At 31.6% G+C, this 21,993-nt stretch overlaps 1 protein-coding gene across 1 annotated transcript in view; it reads left to right on the top strand.

Moving 5' to 3' along the window:
• Positions 1-21,407, top strand: part of LOC126884488 (cytochrome P450 4C1-like) — a 66,969-nt gene extending 45,562 nt beyond the window's left edge. Inside the window, exons 3-8 of the mRNA XM_050650422.1 lie at positions 512-602; positions 7,177-7,362; positions 15,035-15,387; positions 16,546-16,614; positions 17,765-18,113; positions 20,846-21,407. Of these exons, the coding sequence (XP_050506379.1) occupies positions 512-602; positions 7,177-7,362; positions 15,035-15,387; positions 16,546-16,614; positions 17,765-18,113; positions 20,846-21,006 (1,209 nt within the window). The 3' untranslated portion in view covers positions 21,007-21,407. The remainder of the gene's footprint in view (positions 1-511; positions 603-7,176; positions 7,363-15,034; positions 15,388-16,545; positions 16,615-17,764; positions 18,114-20,845) is intronic.
• The last annotated feature ends 586 nt before the right edge of the window (positions 21,408-21,993 follow it).

Here is a 21,993-nt window from a genome sequence, read left to right as displayed (position 1 = left end):
AGAAAAAAAAATAAAATGTTCAGAATACGTAACTACAACATGATTTCAATGTATATCCATCCGTGTACAAATTGTCTTTCCTCCTAGGAACTCCTAGAAATGCCTAGGCGTAACCAGAAAATAGGTCTCAATTAAGAGTTTATTTCTTTGGAAATAAAACTTTGAATTGAAAATAACATCGTTGTTTTAAGTGTTTAATTTGCAATTTCATCACATTTTCTCACCTTTTAAACCTTCCTTGGATTTCTACAAATGTTTCTAAATCGAAATTAGCTAAATCGGTTCAGTTATTCGGAAGCTATATAAAAAAGATATAAAAATATTAAATGACGTTTATTAAACGTCAATGTACAAACACCCAGACATACTGCGTGACTTGTCGCATTAGGCTTTTATAAGATTATATTGTTTAAAGTGACATCCTTCATACATTATCCATATGTGTGAATCCTTATCTTAAATTTTTATTTTTAAGCACTAATAATTTATTACAAATATAATATATTTTTAGTTGCTACTTACTAATAGCAAACATCTTGAAAAAGACGACAGCTATGATTTTCTGCACACCTGGCTAGGCCAAGGGTTATTAACTAACAGAGGTAAACAATCTTATGATAACTAATAAACATTTATTTCAGCCTTTAAATAAGCATTTTTTTTGAAAAATGGCTTTGGCAGAGCCAATTAGCCAGACTTGATTGCAAGCATTTTTAATTTCAATCTTTGTGAACTTTTGATATACCTATACTATTTAATCTACTTATTACTTGCATTAGCAAACACATAGCATTCAAAAGTACACAAAAGAACAGATGGTTACTTGTAATGCTGAAAACAATGCAATTGCAATTGCAATTGGTAAAAACAGTTCTCTAATAAACAAATGCAGAATAACAAAGTCACATCAGCCTACATTATATACCTAGAGATCTTTTAGAGACAAATACATAGAATCCCCTCGAAGTACAAATGAGTCAATACCAAAACACTTCTTCTTCTGCTTCTTCTTCTTCTTCTTCTTCTTCAGCCTGTTTTCATCAACTCCTGGACAAAGGCCTCCCCATGAGTTCTTCATTGTTCTTTGTGTTTTGCTATTGGATGCCAGTTTCTCCCCATGTTTGCTTTGATGTCGTCTAGTCATCGTTTTTGTGGTCTTCCTTTACTACGACTGTGCTCGTGTAGTCCCCGATGTACAATGTTTCTCGTCCACCTATTGATATTTTACCGTATCACGTGTCCTATCCAGTTCCATTTCATTTGCCCAATTCTTTCAATTACATCTTCCACCTTGGTCCTGCTTCACACGTCCTCATTTTGTATATATGTTCCCTCAGAGATACTCCTAACATAGCTCGTTCGATCGCCATCTGTGTTAGATAGGCTGTTAGGTATATAATATATACTCTTCGATACTTTCGATCTCACTTCCATCTAAGTCGATTACGATATTTTAATTTGTCATCACTTTTGTTTTATTTAAATTCATTTTTAAAGCGATTTTCTCAGATTCTTGTTTAAACTCCTTCAGCATGTAAATTAGGTCCTCTATATTATTGCTTATGAGTATGCCTATGTCATGGGCAAATCTTAGATAGCTAATGTATGGTTGCAACAATAAATCTTAAGCTCCAGCTTAGCCAATAGGGCAGTTTTGTCTCACTTACGTTGCACCATAATTTTCGATTCTTATCAATGCAATTCGCATGGCAATCTATTTTGGCAAGTTGAAAATTGATCTAAGACTGCATTGTATAATGTGTATGTTTCGTTGAGCTTAGGGCACGTCTTAAGCTTAAGATGTGTTGGTGCAACCAGACATTAAAAATCTGCTATCGATTTTAATTCCGCTTTGTTCCCAATTTAATTTCTTGAACATATCTTTAATGAATCAATCCTTGCGTTATTCACAGTGGCGGCTGGTCAGAGGAGGCAAGGGAGGCTTAGCCTCCCCATAAATTTTTTACACATGCTACACTGTTTTGTTTACTTTGCTATTTTGCTTCGCGTTAGAGATATCGGAAAAAGTTATTTGAACAAGTTGTTCCAAATAATGTTCTAACCCCACATACCAAATTTCATCACAAAATTCGCACTTTTAGTTTTTTCATTATTTGTAGTCAGGATCCTAAAACTGGACGGAAAATCTCACTTGCTAATGCTCCGCGCAGCCCAGCAGCGTTTACGGAGACCCGGTCTCCTTAGAGCTGCAATATAGTTTAACGCACGCGCTGCCCGGAGATTGGGATGACTTTTTTTCTTATACATTTAGGTATATACATTGTGGAATAAAAAAGGCTTACTTTCTTTGCTTTAAAATGGTGTATTGAAAAAAATTCTAGGAATATCTTTAAACAAGATATCCGTAGGATATCCAAGGGTATATTTGAGAATTTGAGAAAAATTTTAATTTCTTTTATTTTTTTTTTTCAATTAGAAGAATATAATTGCACATTACATATAACATAATTTTTATTTCCAAATAACTTTTCTTAATAACACTTTTCGATATTGTGAAATAAAAAGGTACTTTGCTTTTGAGCGAAATTCATATTTTTTAACATACCTCGTACACTATTGATAACATTTTATGTCTGATAATTGCATCTTAGGTTTTAGACTATGCAGAGCATTTTATAAAGATTTTTTTTTAATAAAGTTAATAATAAAAAGTTTTCCATATGGTTCCAACTTAGTGGCACCTATTATTGCATGTGTCACACTTTGAAAAAGCATAAATATCTTGTTTAGAAATAGTCCTAGAATTTTTTGCAATACACCATTTTAAAGTAAGGAAAATAAGCTTTCTTTTTTATTACACAATGTATATACCTAAATATACAATAAAAAAAGTTATAATGAGAAATTTAAAAATAATCGTAAAATATATCAAAAATCATTAAAAGTATAAAATTTGAAAAACCATATCTTGCTTAAAAATAGTCATATTGCCTTCTACAAGAGATCATTTTAAAAATAATTAACTTTTCTTTCTACCAAATGTAACAATGTATATACCTAAAGCTGCGAAGAAAATAGTTAGAGAACAATGTTTGCGAAGTAACAAGGAAAATGACCCAAAATTGCTGTGAGTGGCAAATTTTGTAAAATAATATTTTGAAAACTGTAAATTATAGAGCCTTCTACTAAACGCTATTTTAAAGAGAAAGAACGAAAGTTTTTTTCTGTGAAGCAATGCCTACCTATATCCCCGTGGAAAAAAATGATGGGACAATAAACAAATTTCCTATCTTTCGTGTTTTTTTCTTGCTTTTCTTTTGAATATATTGTTGTAAAAAAAAATATTTTTGACTTTAAAATGTTATATATCGATAGTAAATTTAACCTGGAACAATTTTACTGTAGACGTGTTTGTACCAAAAGTGCATAGAACTCACTCTAATTCACCCTGTGCCTAGGGACTAATTCACCCCTTTCTCAAAAACGCACCCCTTTAAATGGTAGCACTCCGCGGTTTTTTCATATTTAGAGGTCCATTGACTATATGAAACAATAAAAACCCGTTAACGTTGTAGTTCCTTTCTAAAATACATAATCGATAGCCTAATAGAGATAGAATTGTTAACAAACAAACGACACAAACTTTGGTAATATACTTTTACAATTTGACTAAATATTTTTAAAATGATATGATATAATATTATGAAATTATGAGTTATGATGATATTATAAAATGTAAATAAAAAATGGTCAAAAAAATGGGGCCCTAAATTAGATTTTTTTTGCTAGTGCAAATTTGTCTAGATATTTTACAGTTAGGTATAGCCTAAAAATCACGAGCCGCCACTGGTTATTCATTCCTTCTATGGAATCGAATGCGTTATTGTAATCCACAAATACCAAATAAATAGGTTCGTTGTATTCGTTACACTTTTCAATAAGTATCTTTATTGCCTGTAAATGTTCTATGGTTAGGTACTATAACCTTTGCGGAATCCAACTTAAACTTGTTCAACAGGCTGGTAACTATCGAATTTATTTGACAGTCTGTTGGTAATTATTTTAGTAAGCAGTTTATACGGATGTGGCAACAGGCTTATTAGTCTGTAATTGTTGTGTTTGTGTTTGCCTCCTTTCTTGTGTATAAGTACCTGCTCATTTTGCCAATAAGTTAGAATGTCACCCCCAAAGAGACACTTATTCATTAAGGTTTTAACTGCCTCCAAAATAGTTTAACCTCCAGCTGTAATCATCTCTTTTTTTATTCCGTCGTCTCCAGGAATTTTCTCCGTTTTTATCTGTTTATCAGGAATTTAATCTGTTTTAAGGCAATTATAACTGCCTTGTTAGTAATTTCTGGTAGTGTTTCAGATCCTACATTTAATATTCTTGGTTTCATATCGTGGGTTTTGGGTTTTGCTAAAATGGACGAGTATAATTTCTACATATATAGTAATCTTCAACAATAGTTACTATCTGGTTTTTGTCGTTTATAATGATTCCATTTTTATCTTTCATCTGATGTACTTGTTGTTGTCCCTGATGTCGTATTCTTGCATACCAAGACACTAAACATCAAGAAAGGACTAAGAAATTAAGAATGCAGTAACAGAACAAATATTAGGCTATTTTGGGAACCTTTGCTATTTTCGGAACAACATCGAAAGATGGAGAAACATGGAGGAATATCGAAAGACGGAGAAACATCGAAAGGATCAATTCATTAAGTTATAATATCACCATACGTGTATCAGAATAATGACTAAGATGAATTTTGTATATTTTAATCAGTTTTTTAAATCCGAACTCTCCACAAAAATATTAGACAGTTATGAGCGCGTTAATAACCAGCAATATAACGCAAAAGATGGAAAGCATAATACATTGTGAAGTAAAAAGAGATGAAACTAGTATAGGTGAAAATTATCGATATAAACGTATAAATTAACATTACATTGCATAGTTAGTTTCCCACCTTTAGACGTATCGGAGGAGTATGACAACTGTCACTGACAGGAAAATTTTATAAAATACTCCTGTCACAGGCATCTGAAAGCGAAAAACTATGTAATGTAATGTTAAGTTATACGTTTATATCGATAACTTCCACCTCTACTAGTTTTTTCTCTTTTTCTTTCACAATGTATTACGTTTTCCATCGTTCGCGTTGTTTTGCCGGTTATTAGCGCGCTCATCACTGTATATTTCTGCATCTGTAAATATGTAGATAGGTATATATTATTAGTCCAGTCGGGTTAGACGAATAGCAGGTCTAACCTTGCATTAGGAGCTGCCACAAATTTTATTTTTTTAATCTTTAGGGGGGGGTCAATAGTAGTGTAAATTTAAAATCTCGACTTAATTTCGCCATTGCGTTAGCCGCCATCTTGATTTTAAACGAGAACCGTTTTTGCTCAATATCTCCGCCATTTTCAACTTTTCGACAAAAAGTATAACAACCAAAATTGTTGAAAATGTAATTTTCTATCAATATTAATTATTATTATCTATCTATATTTACTATTATCTATCTATTATCTATCTATTATATATCTATTATCTATCTATATTTACAGTTTTTTCGTGCCATCGATATTTTCCGAGTTATAGCGGAAAATAGTGACAGTTATATATAAATAGAGCATAATTATTGAATTATCTCGTTTATTGTTAGTTTTACGACAAAAATATTCCTATACAAAAATAGAGAAAATTGAATTCTACACAATCTTAGTCATTTTTTTGCTAAAGTTAATATTTAAGGTAGTATGTATGCGATAATGGCGAGAGCGTAAGGACCTGATTGATTTTGTAGCAATTGTTTTTGTTCAATATCTACGCCATTTTCAACTTAAATTGTTCCAAATATGATTTCCTACAATTTCTTTTTAACAATTTTTTTCATGCGGTTGATATTTTCCGAGTTAGATGGGAAAATAGTAAAAAGTGGTGGGGGAGCATAATTACTGAAATGAATCTTTTTTCCGAGCTGCCCCAAATTTTATAATTCTATCCTTTAGACTTTAGGGGAAATCAATAGTAGTGTAAATTTAAAATCTCGACTGAATTCCGCGGTTGCATTAGCCGCCATATTGATTTTAAAGGAAACCGTTGTTGCTTAATATCACCGCCATTTTCAACTTTTCGACAAAAACGGTAGGAACTAAAATTGTTGGAAACGCAATTTCCTACAATTTATTTTCCACAATTTCTTTATGCGATCAATATTCTCCGAGTTAAGGAGGAAAATAGTGGAAGCGGAGGGGAAGCATCATTATTGAATTGTCTCATTTATTATTAACTTTACGACACAATTGTTCATAAACAAAAATAAAGAGAATTATATTTTATACAATTTTTGAAACTTCCAATGAAACAGCAACCAAACTAAGTACATAAAAGACAAATAATAACTTGTATGCATTAAGTTTACTTAATTTTATTAACTAGCGGGTTTTATTGGTTGAATTTGTCTGTCGATAATTAAGTTTCATGTCAGCTAACATATTTTAATATTTCAACAATTTTTTTGTTTAATTTTGGACCCCGTTGGGGGGAATTTTCCCATTCCCCCCTCTTAGACCCGCCACTGGTTCTCTCGAAAAATTGTAGTAAATCGTAATTGCAACAATTTCAGCCCTTACACTTTTTGTCGAAAAGTTGAAAATGGGGAAGATATTGAACAAAAACAATTGCTTTAAAATCAATCGGGTCTTACGCTCGCGCCTTTACCGCATACGTACTACCTTAAATATTGATTTTATCAAAAAAATGAAAGAGATCAAAATTGTACAAAATTTAATTCTCTTCATTTTTGTATAGGTTAAAATTTGTTGTAAAAGTAATAATAAACGAGATAATTCAATAAATCAATAATTATGCTTTAACTGTCACTGTTTTTCCCCATAACTCGGAAAATATGGACCGCACAAAAAAATTATTATAAAAGAAATTATAGAAAATCGTATTTCCAACAATTTCAGTATTTGTATTTTTTGTCTAAAAGTTGAAAATGGCGGAGATATTGAGCAAAAACGGTTCTCGTTTCTTGAATTCAGTTGAGATTTTAAATTTATACTACTATTGACCTCCCCTAAAGACTAGAAAAATAAAATTTGGGGCAGCTCCTAATGCAAGGTCAAATAGTATCCCGACTGGGCTATTTAACTTTATAAAAAAAGAATCTGTACAATAATACTTATCATTTATTTTTAGGAGAAAAATGGCACAAAAGAAGGAAGATCCTTACACCTGCCTTCCATTTCAGCATTTTGCAGGATTTTGTAGAAATATTTAATAAAGAAATTAATCATCTTGTAACGAATATAAAAAAATCTTACGATAAACCATACATTGACGTCGTCAAACCAATAACAGAATTCACATTATACTCTATTGGAGGTGAGTGAATTTTTTATTTCAGTTTCATTTTTATTGTACCTACATAATATATGTTACCGGCCAAACCCGATATCAAGACAAACTAGTTTGGCCTAGGCCAAACTAGTTTGCCCTGAACGCGATAGGATAAACTAGTTTGGCCTAGGCCAAACTAGTTTGTCCTGAACGCGATAGGATAAACTAATTTGGCCTAGGCCAAACTAGTTTTTCCTAAACGCGATAGGATAAACTAGTTTAGCCTAGGACAAACTAGTTTATCCTGATATTAATACAGGATAAACTAGTACAGGCCTAGTATAAATATTATAATATAGGTACCTATAAAGCCAAAATAAATAGATAAACTGAATAAAATACTCTGTAACTGGAAAAGAATCATTTTATTAAAACAATAATGATTCGTCGTTAAAACTAATGGACAATTAGTAATACAAACAATCATATTATACAAAATAATCAATGTTTTTTTTATAAAAGTAACAATTATTATACCTCAGTTATAAAAATTATGATTTATCTTCCCATGGAGTACTTTGGTGACACTTAAAATTGTGGAGTAACATTGCCTTTTTGCAGTTGCACTTGCATCTGTTTATGAAACAGATTTTGTTACAGCTGCATTTGACAAAATCTTGTCCCGATCCAACTAAATCTCTCGTAGCTGCAACCTTCAATAACATTTTAGAGTTTTTAGAACCTTAGTTTATATCTGCTTCCTTTCAAAAAGTTTGGCGGCAAATGTCGAATTCTGATCTGAAAAAAAATTATCAAATGCAGTTGCAACAGAAAGCGTTTCACAAACAGATGCAAGTGCAAGAAGACAATGACAGCGAAGCACTCGATGGATAAATACATACCTAATAATTTTTATAATTGAGTAATAATAAGTATTGCTTTTATAAAAAAAATACCGATTCTTTTTAATAATAGTGTGATTGTTTGTATTACAGACTATTTTATTCAGTTTAATTATCTATTTATTTATGATTTGTAGATGTACTATAATGTTTATATTAGGCCGTACTAATTTATCCTATCGCGTTCAGGACATTCTAGTTTGGTCTAGGCCAAACTAGTTTATCCTGAAATCGGGTTTGGCCGGAAACATATACATAAATTAGAATAAACAGGTATTATGAGACAATCATTTTTTAAAACAAATTTTTATTTTATGCTGTTAAATAAAAAATTAAGAGTAAAATTTAAAAACAGGAAAAGCATTATATTGTTCGTCCGCTATAACTTTTCCCATGAGTCACGATTCATTTTCAAACAATTAAGTCAAAACATAAAGTGAAACGAACGTCGATGTGTATATACATTTTGTATACTGTATACCAGGGCTTCCCAAACTTATTCGTACTGTGACACCCTTGGGACTTTGCTATTTTTTGCGACGCCCCTCAACCCAACCCCCAATAATTTTTACCAATTTTAGTACTAGCCTAGTAACAGGTTATTTATAATTTTTATAGAAATTAAGAAAGAAATCAAAACATAGGCACAAAAATAAAAAGGGATATTTATGTAACTGGCTGGTTAATGTGAGGGATGTGCTTGCTTTTTTGAGCATAGCTTATGAAACCGGGGCTCCAATTTGGAAATTGTCACTCTAATTTCTTTTTCTACGTTTATGTTTGACCTGTACTTGTTTTAAATTACTACTGCAACTGCAGAAAAGACCGTTTCGCACAAGTACGAAGTCGCAAATGGTAATAAAACCTTAATGCAGCAGTGCTGATGGCATGATAAATGAGAAACTGAGCTCCAAAATTCAAACAGGTCCTTGTCGTGTTGAAGCTTTAGGCTGGAATCACAGGACAATTCTGTCGGTTGTTCTTCTTCCTCTGTTGAAAATGTCGATTGTGTGAACGACCAGGGAGGGATTCTGTCTGACCCAGTCATATTGCTCCAGATTTTTGGGAAAACATTTCTCAGTGTTGGTTCAATGATAACATGTGTTGTGTAAACATATTTTTTAAAGAGGAACCGAGGATTTCTATCAATTTTTCTTGTAGAATACCTTGTAAAGAAGGAAAACAGTCAATTTCTCGATCTTCTAATTTTCTCTTCCATAAGAGACCAACTTCTGAAACCCAGTAATTTTATCTGCCAATTCAAGGATATGAGTATTATTTCCGTGTAAATACTTATTAAGATCATTTAATTTGTTAAATATTTCACAGGGGTATGCTAATTTTATTATAAACTCTGAATTAATAGAGTTTTGCGCATCATTATGGGATTCTGTATGACATGTAGATACATGTAAAATTTTATTTTTTTAATTCATATACACGTGCGAGTACGTTGCCTTTGGACAGCCAACGAGAGTTGCATTAATAAATTAAAGAGGTGAGCTCGGCCCCAATTTCTTCACAATGTTTATGGAAAAGACTTGATTTCACGAGTCATGTTTTAATGTAGTTCACCACTTTAATAATGCTATCCATCACAACACTTAATTCAGGTGTAATGTTCTTTGCTGCTAATGCCTCTCTATGTATGACACAATGTGTCCATTTTACACTTGGAGCCTTGGTTTTGATGAGAACTTGTAGTCTTGCATACTATCCAGACAAATATATTTTCTGTATTAAAAGTCCAGGGCGTCGCGACGCACAGTTTGGGAAGCCCTGCTGTATACTATATATACTACACACACCGGCGTACGTTTTACTTTATGTTTTGATTTAATTTGTTTGAAAATGAATCGTGACGCATAGGAAAAGTTATAGCGGACGAACAATATTAAGGGCCTGTACTGTAACTACTCTAAAAATATTCAAAAACACACTCTATCAAAAATTTATTTATTAGGGGAACATAATATTGTAAGCCAGTTTTCAACTAAATTACTTCAACCCTATAGCGGGGGCGGACACAACCCCCAAAACCTTTAATGGAAAGGGGCGTTAAGTGATACCTCATTTTAAAAATTTCTAAAAAGGAGGTTCAACCACTTTTTAAAAATACTACATACATTATATTTCTTTGCAGTACTTTTGGAAAAATCAAGTAAAACCGTAGTATCGAGTTAAGGACTGTAAAATTTTTTTATCCAAATATAATTTTCTTTGGAGTGTTCGAGTATTTTAAGTATTTTTTGGAGTATTTTCAGAAAAATCAAGTAAAAGAGTCAAGTTATTAATTGTCGAGTTCAGAACTCCAAAATTTTTTGAAGTATTGAGTCCAAGATTTTTTCAAAAGTAGTAAAAACAAATATAATGTATGTGGAATTATTGAAAAAGTAGTTGATTGACATTTAAAATAAGGTATCCCTTAATAGGGGGGAGTGCAATTAGAACAAAAAGATACAATGTTTCGGAAAAAATCAAACAAGGTTATATTTTTGTAAAACTTTTTTTGTTAGTTTATAAATATATTAAAGTAAAAAGTTCTACTCACAAATTTCGCCGCTAATTGTTTATTAATTGTTTAAACAATAACAATTGTTTTGTATAAATAATGTTAAGAATATGGGAGAATTTAACATTTTATTTTGATAAAAAATGTTTTTTATTTTAGTTTTGATTATGCTGAACCCGAATCTGACATTACAATTTGCAAATTCAAAATGGCGGATTCAAAATGGCGGATTTTTTCCTAAAAATCCTTAAAAAGTAGTTGTAAAATCCGAATTTTTTTTATAAAACGTGTTTGTTTGCATATATGTGGATATTTTTGAGAGGTTGCTGAACCTGAATCAAATTTTGATAATTTAAATTATAAAATGGCAGATCCAAAATGGCGCATAACTTAAAAAAATAGTTGTAAAATCATAATTTCTTTACAAAATGTATTTATTTCTACATATATTTATTTTTGAGTGCTTTGATAAACCTAACTTAAATGTTAACATTATAAACTATAAAATGGCGAATCCAAAATGCGGCTTTTCATAAAAGAACATAAAAAAGAAGATTTTTCTAAAACATTTATTGTCTTTATTTTTAACAGGTTGTTGAATCTGAATTAAAGATTAAAAATTTAAATTTCAAAATGGCGGATCCAAAATGGCGGATATTTAAATGAAAAACAAGTAGAATCCAATCAAACAAATATTGAATTTCATTCTTAAAAAAAAGATAAAACAAATAATTTTCAAAATAATATTAAAAATTAAAATGTATTAAAAAGAATATTTAAAAAAAACAAATTTTCGATTAGAAGGATATAATTACATATTGGAACCTAGTTTTTAATTCCAAACAACTTTTTTTATAAAAATTTTCGATATTGTGAAATCTAAAGGTACTTTACTCTTGAGTGAAATTCATATTTTTTGACATACCTCGTACAAAAGTAACAAAATTTGATATTTGATGGTTGCATCTTATGTTATATACGATGAAGAGTATTTTATAAAGAATAAGTTTTTTTTCGTTAAACTGATATTAAAAAAGTTATCAATAGGTTCCAAGTTACGCAGACATAATGTATAAGAGCTAAAAAAAATTTTTTGTTGAACATTTATTATTATTGAAGCTTATTATTAAATGTACTTTAGGTAAGTTTTACAGAAAAAAGTTTTGATCACTCTGTATATACATATTTTCAGCTGGTAATTTTCGGTTTTTGTATTATATTTTTGTTATCTTTCTTAGTTTTCTCAAAAATAAATTGCTTATTTCATTTTTAAACTAAAATAATTCAGTGCTTTTAAAGATTACATCCCAAATTTGAGAGTTTTATAAGTAAAATTGTATTAGTTACACATTTTTAAATCATTTTTAAACAAAATTCATGTAAGGCTCACTTTCCGCCCACACCGTACTTATGTCCATATATTTTATTTCTTTTTATTACAACCATAAGATAGCTTATTTCATCTTCTTTCATGTCCAATTTGTAAAATTTCTTTTGATCCATTAGTTAAAGAATTATATTTAAAAAACTCAACCGTGCACTTCTTCCAACGCTAGTTTACAGTGCGCCAATGTGTGTGAGAAGGGTGACTTTAGCGTTATAAATAAAAAATTACAGGAGCTAGAGATTTAATTTTAGAAAAATCTTTATATAAGGTTTTTTTTTGTAGAATTTTCTGAATTTTTCAATGGTCAAGTCAGTTTTTTTCTAAAAATTATATTTTCGGAGTTATATAAAAAAACATCTAACTTCGCTGTTCATTTGTTTAATAAAAAATGAAGCATCCACTTCTCGAATAGAACTTTTTGATATGTTGTTAATTAAACATTTCTTAATGAAATTACAAAAAGTTTTATCTTGTTTGATTTTTTCCGAAGTGAAAATCTAAATGCACTCCCCTATAACGTTAATGAGGTGTCCACCCCCGCTATAGGGTTGATTTAATTTAGTTGAAAATTGGTTTACAAACTGTCCCCCTCACAAATAAATTTGACGTGTTTTTGTATATTTAAATTATAGAGAATTGCACCTTTTCAAATTTACACACTGTATAACCTCGTAATTACACTATCTCGAATACCGTTTCTAAATTGACGAAGTGTTAATTTGTGATGTCCTACAGATTTTTCAGATTATTTTCCGGATTACAAAGACCACTTTGTTACAGATTTTCCACTTCTAAATCCTTGTTGTTCATCTTCTATATTAAGTACTTCTAATAGCTTACCTACTCGTTTTGTTACTACTTTTGTTTGGAGTTTAAAAATAAAGTTTAACGAGTTTATTCCCCATAATTGATAGGATCGTGTTTTTGCATTTCTTAAATAGTGGTATCATAATACTGGTCCTCCATTCCTGGGGTATTCTTCCTAATCTAATGACCTTAACCCTCCGTTAGGCGCGTGGTCTACAATCGTAGACCACTCTCCTTTAAGTGGTCGCAAATTGCATAAAACTGCACATACGCCTCCATCCCGCTTAGTAGCTGTCACTAATACTTCCAAGTTACTCTTCAGTTTGATAAACGCCGCCGATCTGTTTGCATTATTTTTTTACCATTATTGAAAGAGTACTGGTCTACAACCGTAGACCACGCGACTAAGCGCGTTCCAGTTTTTAGTTGTATATATAAAGCTAATATGTAGCCTGCTGTGTATATAAAGCTAATAACATAAATGAAAATGTTTCAAGAAGCGACTTCATTGAAAACTTAGCATGGGAACTAATCAAACAGCAAATTGAATATGGATCAACTATGCATTCCCTGCTAAGAGAACTTAGACGACGAGCTCGCGTACTGCTCGGAGTTAGAGAAGTCGTACCTCCTTCCCCTAATATTCCAACAAATTACGTGGGACGATGTTGTATTTGTGCATGAATTTCCAATATGTCAACAAGAAGGGCATGCCAAAGATGTGACACATTTGCATTCAAGGATCATTTTGGGGATATTTGCACTGAATGTTTGACGGACTAAAATTGTGCCACTTTGACCATTTAATAGTTTTGTTCTTTTTTTACTTTTCAGTTCTATTCTTTATTATTTATCCGTATTGGTCATTATATAAGTTGAAAGATAAAAAATATTTGTGTTTTTTACTAAATTGAGCTTATTTTTGTGACCATTTTCATTTACTTGCGAATAAAAACCCAAAAAATCATGACCTCGTTTTTAATTTTACCACTGCCAAAATGAGAAAAGCCAAGGAACAAAACATATCTAATATCAAAGTGCGAACATAAATAAATATTTTCTTAACCACTAATTTGTTAATTTTGTCAAAATCCGGTATTATACGACAAAAAACTATTGGTCTACAATCGTAGACCACGCGCCTAAGCTTGTCAGCAATAACGACGCGCCTAACGTAGGGTTAATAAACATGATTGTTAATATTATTGCAGTTATGAGCTCGTTTGTTAGTACATCTTTCTGCGGAACTTTTCTACGTTTGTTTGTTATTACATCTTTCTGCCGAACAGAGAACCAGAAAGTGCGCTTTTTCTTGCATGAATTTTTATTTACATATTTTTATTCTCCAGACACTTCTTTTCCTATTATTTTTGTAATTCACGATCAAGTATGAGGGACTTAAAGGCCAACAACCTACTAAAAGAAATCGATTTGCGCATAGAAACAACAAACTACCTCGGATTGTGATATAAAAGATAACGCAAAGACAGTGTGAAGATTTTTTCCCTGTTGTATCTTCTATGAATTTCTTACTAATATTATAAGTTTTCATAAAACAGTCCCTACAACCAACAGAACGAACGTCATCAACAGGTAACTTATAAATTATGGAATGGTGTGATATTGTAAATATTGTAAAAAACTATCTTTGTTTGTAATATTATGTCACCATCTGTATACATTAAAACATATAAACATAATCTCGGACCTCACACACACCATTCGCAGGGGCTGTAAGGATGCCATATATGTATATGTTGACCATCCCCAGAACACAACATCCCGTTGCATTAAAAGCAAACTGTGAATTGGGGCCAAGTCAAGTTATTATTTACTAAGATATTTATACTGACCTAGGCAGTGCCAAAAGGAATATGTTAACACATCCCTTTTTACACTAAACTTTATCTACTAATTTGTAAGTCACTTTTTTGGAACATTAAATTTAACTTAACAAATTTAGCTACATTGACTTATCCCCTTTTTTACCCCATATTTCAATTAATCCCGTTTTCATAAAAAATTTACTGGTCCCCTTTTTCACGCCCAACAGCGATCTATATAACTAGCTGGACATCATTTCCACATATCCCTGTTCTTTGTTTACAGAGACATCATTTGGAAAAGATTTGCGGGATGATCCAAAATGTGAAGTATACAAACAAGCTGTTTACGATTTTGGAGAACAGTTTATTTATAGACTAATGCGCCCGTGGCTCCAATCCTCCTTGTTGTTCAATTCGACTAAAGTTGGCAAACAAAGTCAAAAAACTGTCAGTACACTACATAACTTCACCAATAATATTATTAGAGAGAGATACATAACTTTGGACAAGGAACAGGATGTCCAATTTGCCAAAAAGCGCTTAGGTCTGCTGGACTTAATGATTAAAGCAAAATATAATGGAGCTGCTATAGATGATATAGGAATTAGGGAGGAAGTAGATACTTTTATTTTTGCTGTAAGTAATAAGCCTATTTTTTGAATAAAAACAAATTAATTTTTTATTCTGACGGAAAATTAACAAAAAAAATCACACCAAAATAAAAATATGCTTTAAAGATTTCCAAAAACATCCCCTAACAATACAAATAACACTAATATTTTTACAATTAACCATGTGAGTAAATATAAAAATATAATTATAATATCAATAATATATTATTATTAATATTATATTAACATTATTATCGTAAAACTAGGTACATTTATTTCGGAAGTTCGGTATTTGTTGAGAGTTGCCTTTCACCGCTCTCATTGTGAAGACTAAATTATAACCTAGCAACCTACGTACCTCTTGGGAATCATATGTTGCCCCAGGGCCTTATCCATAGAGATTATATCCCTCCCTTGGATTCTATAATTTATTTAACTATGTAAGACATTTAGTCAACTTTTAAAAGGTTTTAGCCTTTATATTTTTGGGTGGCTTAGTATGTTAAGCTTGTAACACCGATGATGCTCTTTTTAGAGAGCGAAAACGTTCTGTGATATTTGTGGCCCTTTTAAGGGTTTTTTTTAATAAATATACCTTTTACCTAGAATTTTTTTTAATAAGTTTACTTGTATTTTTTCGTCTTCATCAGGAACATGCCTACTACAAAATTAACTTACATTAGATACCAATAAAACATACACAAAATTTTCACTTATGAAATGTATTTTATTTTATGAAACTAATTCTATCGGCGCAGCGGCCAAACATATGATGGACTTAAAACATCCGAAGCGGTACTAATTTCGATAATTTTCCACATATTCCATTCGTCCATTAGGACCAACTAGTTTTATTATGGAACCAGGGTCATATGTATTTATTTTCTCAGATTTTAAAAATATTGTAATAAGTATATTATGTCACTTAACTTGCAAGTAGCTGTCTTAAAATTAATTCATTTTTTGTTTTGTTAATGTGGTACATTTCGAGAAATACTCTTTTTTATACCTCCTTGTTTTCTATTTTCAAGATCTTGACAGAATAGAAAAATTAAAACTGACAAATATCGACTTAAGCGATATTGTTAGATAAGCGTCGATATGTTGAAACAATAAAATACATATATTTGTGTTTAAATTAAAACATATAATTATTATAAGCACTATTATTTTATTTTTTTAGGGACACGATACCACAGCTGTAGCTTTAGGTCATATTTTGATGATCTTAGCAAATGAACAGGAAACTCAGGTAAACATCCATATATTGTTAATTTTCTATATTCTATATACATAATACTGCTTTGTACAGTATATTTTTGAACATAAATCAATGTTTGTCTAAGTTTAAGCATTCATAAATATTCTGGTTTGTTGTATTCTAATGATTTCTTTTGAACTTGACTCACAAATATAGCGTCAGTTCATGATCTTCCGGACCTAAAACCTTGTTGTTCTTCTACTGTTATGATTTCATTAAGTTTGTTTGCTATCACTTTGGTTGTTAATTTTAATGTTGTGTTTAAGAAATTAATTCCTCTATAATCCTCCTAGACCGATTTGTCTCCCATTTTAAATAGACATAGGTATTAGGATGTTTGATGTCCATTTTTGTGGTATTCTGTTTTGTTGTATTATTTCTTGGATTAGGTTTAATAGTTGTTTGATCAGATCTTGTCCTCAGTACTTTAGGAGTTCATTCGATTATTCTGTCTTCTCCTGGTGATTTTCTATTTTTTAACTTCCTTAATGCTTCCTTTACCTTTACCTCCTCAATGTTTATTTCTTCGTTTGTGTCACTTCAGATGTTAATGGTTTATTATCGTTACGTTTAGTAAATAGAGATCGAAACTAGTCTGCACATGTTTCGTTCTGAATATGTTTCATTTTTCTTAGTTTGTTCATCTCTTTTCTTTGTCCTCTGATCATTCGCCATATTTCTTTTTGTGTTCCGTAGAAGTCATGATCCATCTGTTTTGAGAAGCTCTGCCAATGTTCCCATTTTATTTGTCTGACTAAGGTAGTTGTTTCGTTTCTGATTCGTTTGTAGTGGTTATATGCCTATTGTGCTTGTTTTGTTCTATATTGTAAAAAGGTATTCTTCTTTTCTTCATATTTTATCTTCACTTCCTCTCTAAACCATGGGGTTTTCTTTTTTGATATGTTAGGATTCGTTACTTTGCTCTCTCCAAGTGATTCTGTTGCTGCGTTAATTATGTTATCTTTGATTCCAACTTTACCTCGATATTATCTATCGTTTTCTAATATTTTATTCTCAGCAATCTTCTCCAGTATTCTTTACTGTATAAGTATTCCGTGAATTCCTTGCTAGGTATATTGTTAGGTGTAAAACCACTAGGTAATTGTCAAATAATTATTTATAAAATATTGTTCTATTGCAGGAAGAAATATATCAAGAAATACAAGCAGTGGTCGAAGATCCAAATAAATTAACTTATGCAGAACTTGGGGAAATGAAATTTGTTGAAAGGTGTATTAAAGAAGGCTTAAGACTATATCCAAGCGCCCATAATATTTCAAGAATAGCAGGAGAAGATATTCACACCAAAACTGGTTATATCATTCCAAAGGGATGTAGTGTGGATATATCAATTTATGACCTACATCGTAATCCCGAGGTATGGGAAAATCCTGAAAAATTCGATCCTGACAGGTTTTTACCTGAGAATATATCTAGCAGACACCCATATGCTTATATCCCGTTTAGTGCTGGTAGCAGAAATTGTATAGGTATGAATTCCTTAACTATTTATCTGTTTAGTTTTATTGTGTAATTTATCCAAGATTGTCTATATGGATACTTACACTTAGAACAGCAAAATTAATAAGACAGATCTTCTTCCATTTCCTGTCTTTTATAATACACTACAGCACTTTATTTTTGCAGACAGTTTTTTTACCACGTCATCTTTTCTTTGACCGTTTAAGTTTGTGAAAAACAATTTTATTTTAATTTATATCCTACATTCGGATTCTATATTAAATATACAAGGGACTATTTTATATAGATTCACTACTTTGTCACCATCAATGGTGCTATAGCCCTATAGTAGAGCATCGACTTTCCTAGTCTATTTGGCCAGTACACTTCCAACCGTTGCCAGTTTCCTGCATATATTTTTTAGCTTCATCGTCTACATACATCATCTTCCATTTAAGTTTTTGTCGGCCGCTCCGTCTACTTTCCCCCAGGCTCTAACATAAGGATTCGTCCAGGTAGTTGTGCTACTACGATCTTGGCTAGATACCCTGCCCATCTTAGTCTTTCTATTTTTATGAGGGATTAAATGCAATTTCGACCATATATATGTTTGTATTATACCTGGTATGTCTCTCAATTGCACTTATTCCTCCAAATACCGTTTTGACAGATTCCACCGAATATTTCTCTCAGGATTCTTCATTCAAATATGAGCAAAAAGTGGTCATCTACTTTGGAGATGGTCCATGTTTCCGATATATTTGTCAGCACTGGTATTATAAGGATTCTTCTTCGTTTGATTTCTTCCTTTAAGTAGCTCTTATTGGTCCTCATGAAGTATAAGTATGTGAATTTGTCCTTTAAAGCTAGAGTTATCAACAATGATTTGGTGCCCAATATTTGTTGCTCTGTTATATGGATGCCTTAGAAGTCAAACGGTGTAAGTCACATTCTCCCTAAAAATGACTTATGAGATATAACACTTATTATTATATACAGGGTGTTTGGAAGGTCGATGGAAATGTTTTAAGGGATAATAGGGGACGCCATTTGCAACATTTTTTGCTAATAATGTATCGCTCAAACTGTTAAGGTTTCCGAAATAAAGTTAAATTTGTCAATATTCGACAACCGTCTATTTCACGTTTAAAAATTATCTAGGCGTACTACCTCCCTGTTTTACGAATGGAATAAAAATGTAAACCTGCAACACTGACTCTTCGCATACAATTTCCATCAGCTATCGTCATTCTCCGAACGCATAACAAACAAAAAACAATCTACCTGCTATGCTAACAAACAATCTACGTGCTATGAAGTGGTTTATTTTGGTTAGGTTTGAGCGATACATTATTAGCAAAAAATGTTGCAAATGGCGTCCCCTATTATCCCTTAAAAAATTTCCATCGACCTACCAAACACCCTGTATAATAATATTATTATTTCCTTGTTTGTATTTATGAATGTGTTACCCATATCCCATATTATGATAAATAAAGACAGTTTATTTGTTTTTAATAACTTTTTATATTTCTGCAACCTGCAACTATTGTCAGAAACATCTTAGTATCTCATTTTAAACACTTATTGACTTACACCGATTGGCTTCTGAGGCATCGACATGCAGGCCAGTATTTTTTAGGCATCTGAGAAAGTGGTAGATATACATTTTTTACAGCGTGTGTATTATGCAAGCAATTATTTATCACTACATACTTAGTTTTTAATATATTTTACGCTGAATTTTCATTTGTTTCGTTGTTTCCAAAGGTCGTCTCTTTTTTAAATATCTGCTCTTGTTTCAGACTTACGTGTCAAGATATTATTGCTATTCTCTCTATTTTTATTTATTATATATTATTACAACACTTAAGTAGGTATATCGTATTTCGTCCACCTTATGTTGTATATTTTAGCAGTCGTCAGAAATCATCTTCACTTTAAATACGCATAAAGGTATGATCTATTTACTGTGGATTCCGCAAGCGTAATACGCTTTGCATCGAGTTTCTACATGCACCTGCAGACTCCGCTTATTGTGGTGGTCTATTAGAAATGCGTACTGCGCAATGCATTTTATTTTTTTAATAATATTTCTTTTTTTGTCTGGAGTGTTGTTGGATGTATGTGTGTGTGTGTTATGGAGAAGAGAAAATATTGCTATGTTTAAGATTAGCACAAGAGGAAGAAGATGATGATTTTGTACTGCTATCAACATTATATGAGAGAGGTGATGTTAGAAGTATGTTTAAAAGGAGAACCTAAAAAACTTTGTAAGTTTTAATTGAAAACAATTTAAAAGATAACGAACACTAGTTTAAGAAGTATTATAAATTAAGTAAAATGCTCTTAATAGTCAATATCATATCGCCATTAATAAAAAAAACAGCCCCATTGTTATGTTCGACAACCAATATGTGCCATGTGTGTATCAAAAACTTGCTGTGAATAACTGCTGCGCTGCGGACCAGTCGTCGAAATCGCCCCACGACCAATAGCGAAGGACGATGGTGGGCGAGTGGGAAGTGCGCAATACATAGAACAGACGCATTTGATAAACACACCAAGCAATCCATGCACACTCCACATTACGTACTCCGCTTGCGAAATCCGCAGTAAATAGACCATACCTTGAGGTCACTGTCAGCATATTAACCTAGGAAGTGATCAGAATAACGAAGAATAATTTTAAAAAATAACTTGTTTACATTGTACGTATATTATATCTCAATTGCTTATTAATCATTAGTAATTTTTTTAGGTCAGAAATATGCCATGTTGGAGTTGAAAGCAGCAGTTTGTGGACTGATACAAAATTTTAAGCTGGATCCTGTTACAAAACCGTCAGACATGAAATTTAAGGCTGACATTGTACTCAGAGCAGTCAATGAAATTAGAGTTAAGTTTGTTCCTAGAAAATAGTCTTTGAATAGTATTTACATAAAATGTGTATGTCTGTGTGTAAAGCCTTGTCTCTTAACATTTTTCGAAATATTTGTTTATTTTTAGTATAATGTATGAACTAGGTACCTAAAATAAAAATATTGTAACGAATACGGTTATTTCGGCCCTACTCCGAATAACGGTTCCAACTCGACATACCGGCATACTCTAGAGACATCCACCGACGAACAGCCGACGCGCGACGTATGAGAAGCGGCCAAGCCATGCGATGACTAGAGGTGAGGGGATCATTCTCGAATTTTCGAGAAATAACGTATTATAATATAAATAGGAACACTGTTGTTAGTAGAGTTAGTTATTAAGATAATTAGGTAGTACGAACTGTACATTTCTAAAATAAATAGTTTTATATAAATTCATATGGCTAGTTTTATTAAACAAGCTACAATATTCAAAAACAGATTACACAACTGAAAAAAATTAACATTAATATATGTCTCACTATTTTCTTGGCATTTTTAAACTGTTTAGTAAATGTAAAACTAATAATTATTACTAAAGAAGTAAAAATCTTCCCTTGTAAATGGTAAATAATTTATTTAAAAATTGTTTTTAAAAAAGATCCAAGTTGGATTCAAAGTAGGTACATCACAAACAAACGTTTTCGGACTAATCAGTCCATCATCAAGTTAGACTCAAGATTGAAAGCAGTTGAAACTAGCTACTGGGGTAGGTCGAATGACCTCACCAGTATAAAATTCTAGCCATCTAGGCTACATTAAAAACGACACTTAAAAACGTTAACAGAATAAAGTAGTTAAGATCAACATGGTGTCTTCATCTTAGCTTCAAACTTCATGATTGGGTATACATGGCTAAAATTGTATACTGGTAAGGTCATTCGACCTACCTCAGTAGCTAGTTTCAACTGCTTTGGATCTTGAGTCTAGCCTGATGATATACTGATTGGTCCAAAAACGTTTGGTTGTGATGTACCTACTTTGA

This window comes from Diabrotica virgifera, chromosome 5 (genome assembly GCF_917563875.1).
Source record: "Diabrotica virgifera virgifera chromosome 5, PGI_DIABVI_V3a".
In the NCBI taxonomy this organism is placed as follows: domain Eukaryota; kingdom Metazoa; phylum Arthropoda; class Insecta; order Coleoptera; family Chrysomelidae; genus Diabrotica; species Diabrotica virgifera.
Note: the sequence above shows the minus strand (reverse complement) of the source record. Positions and strands in the feature narration are given on the sequence as shown.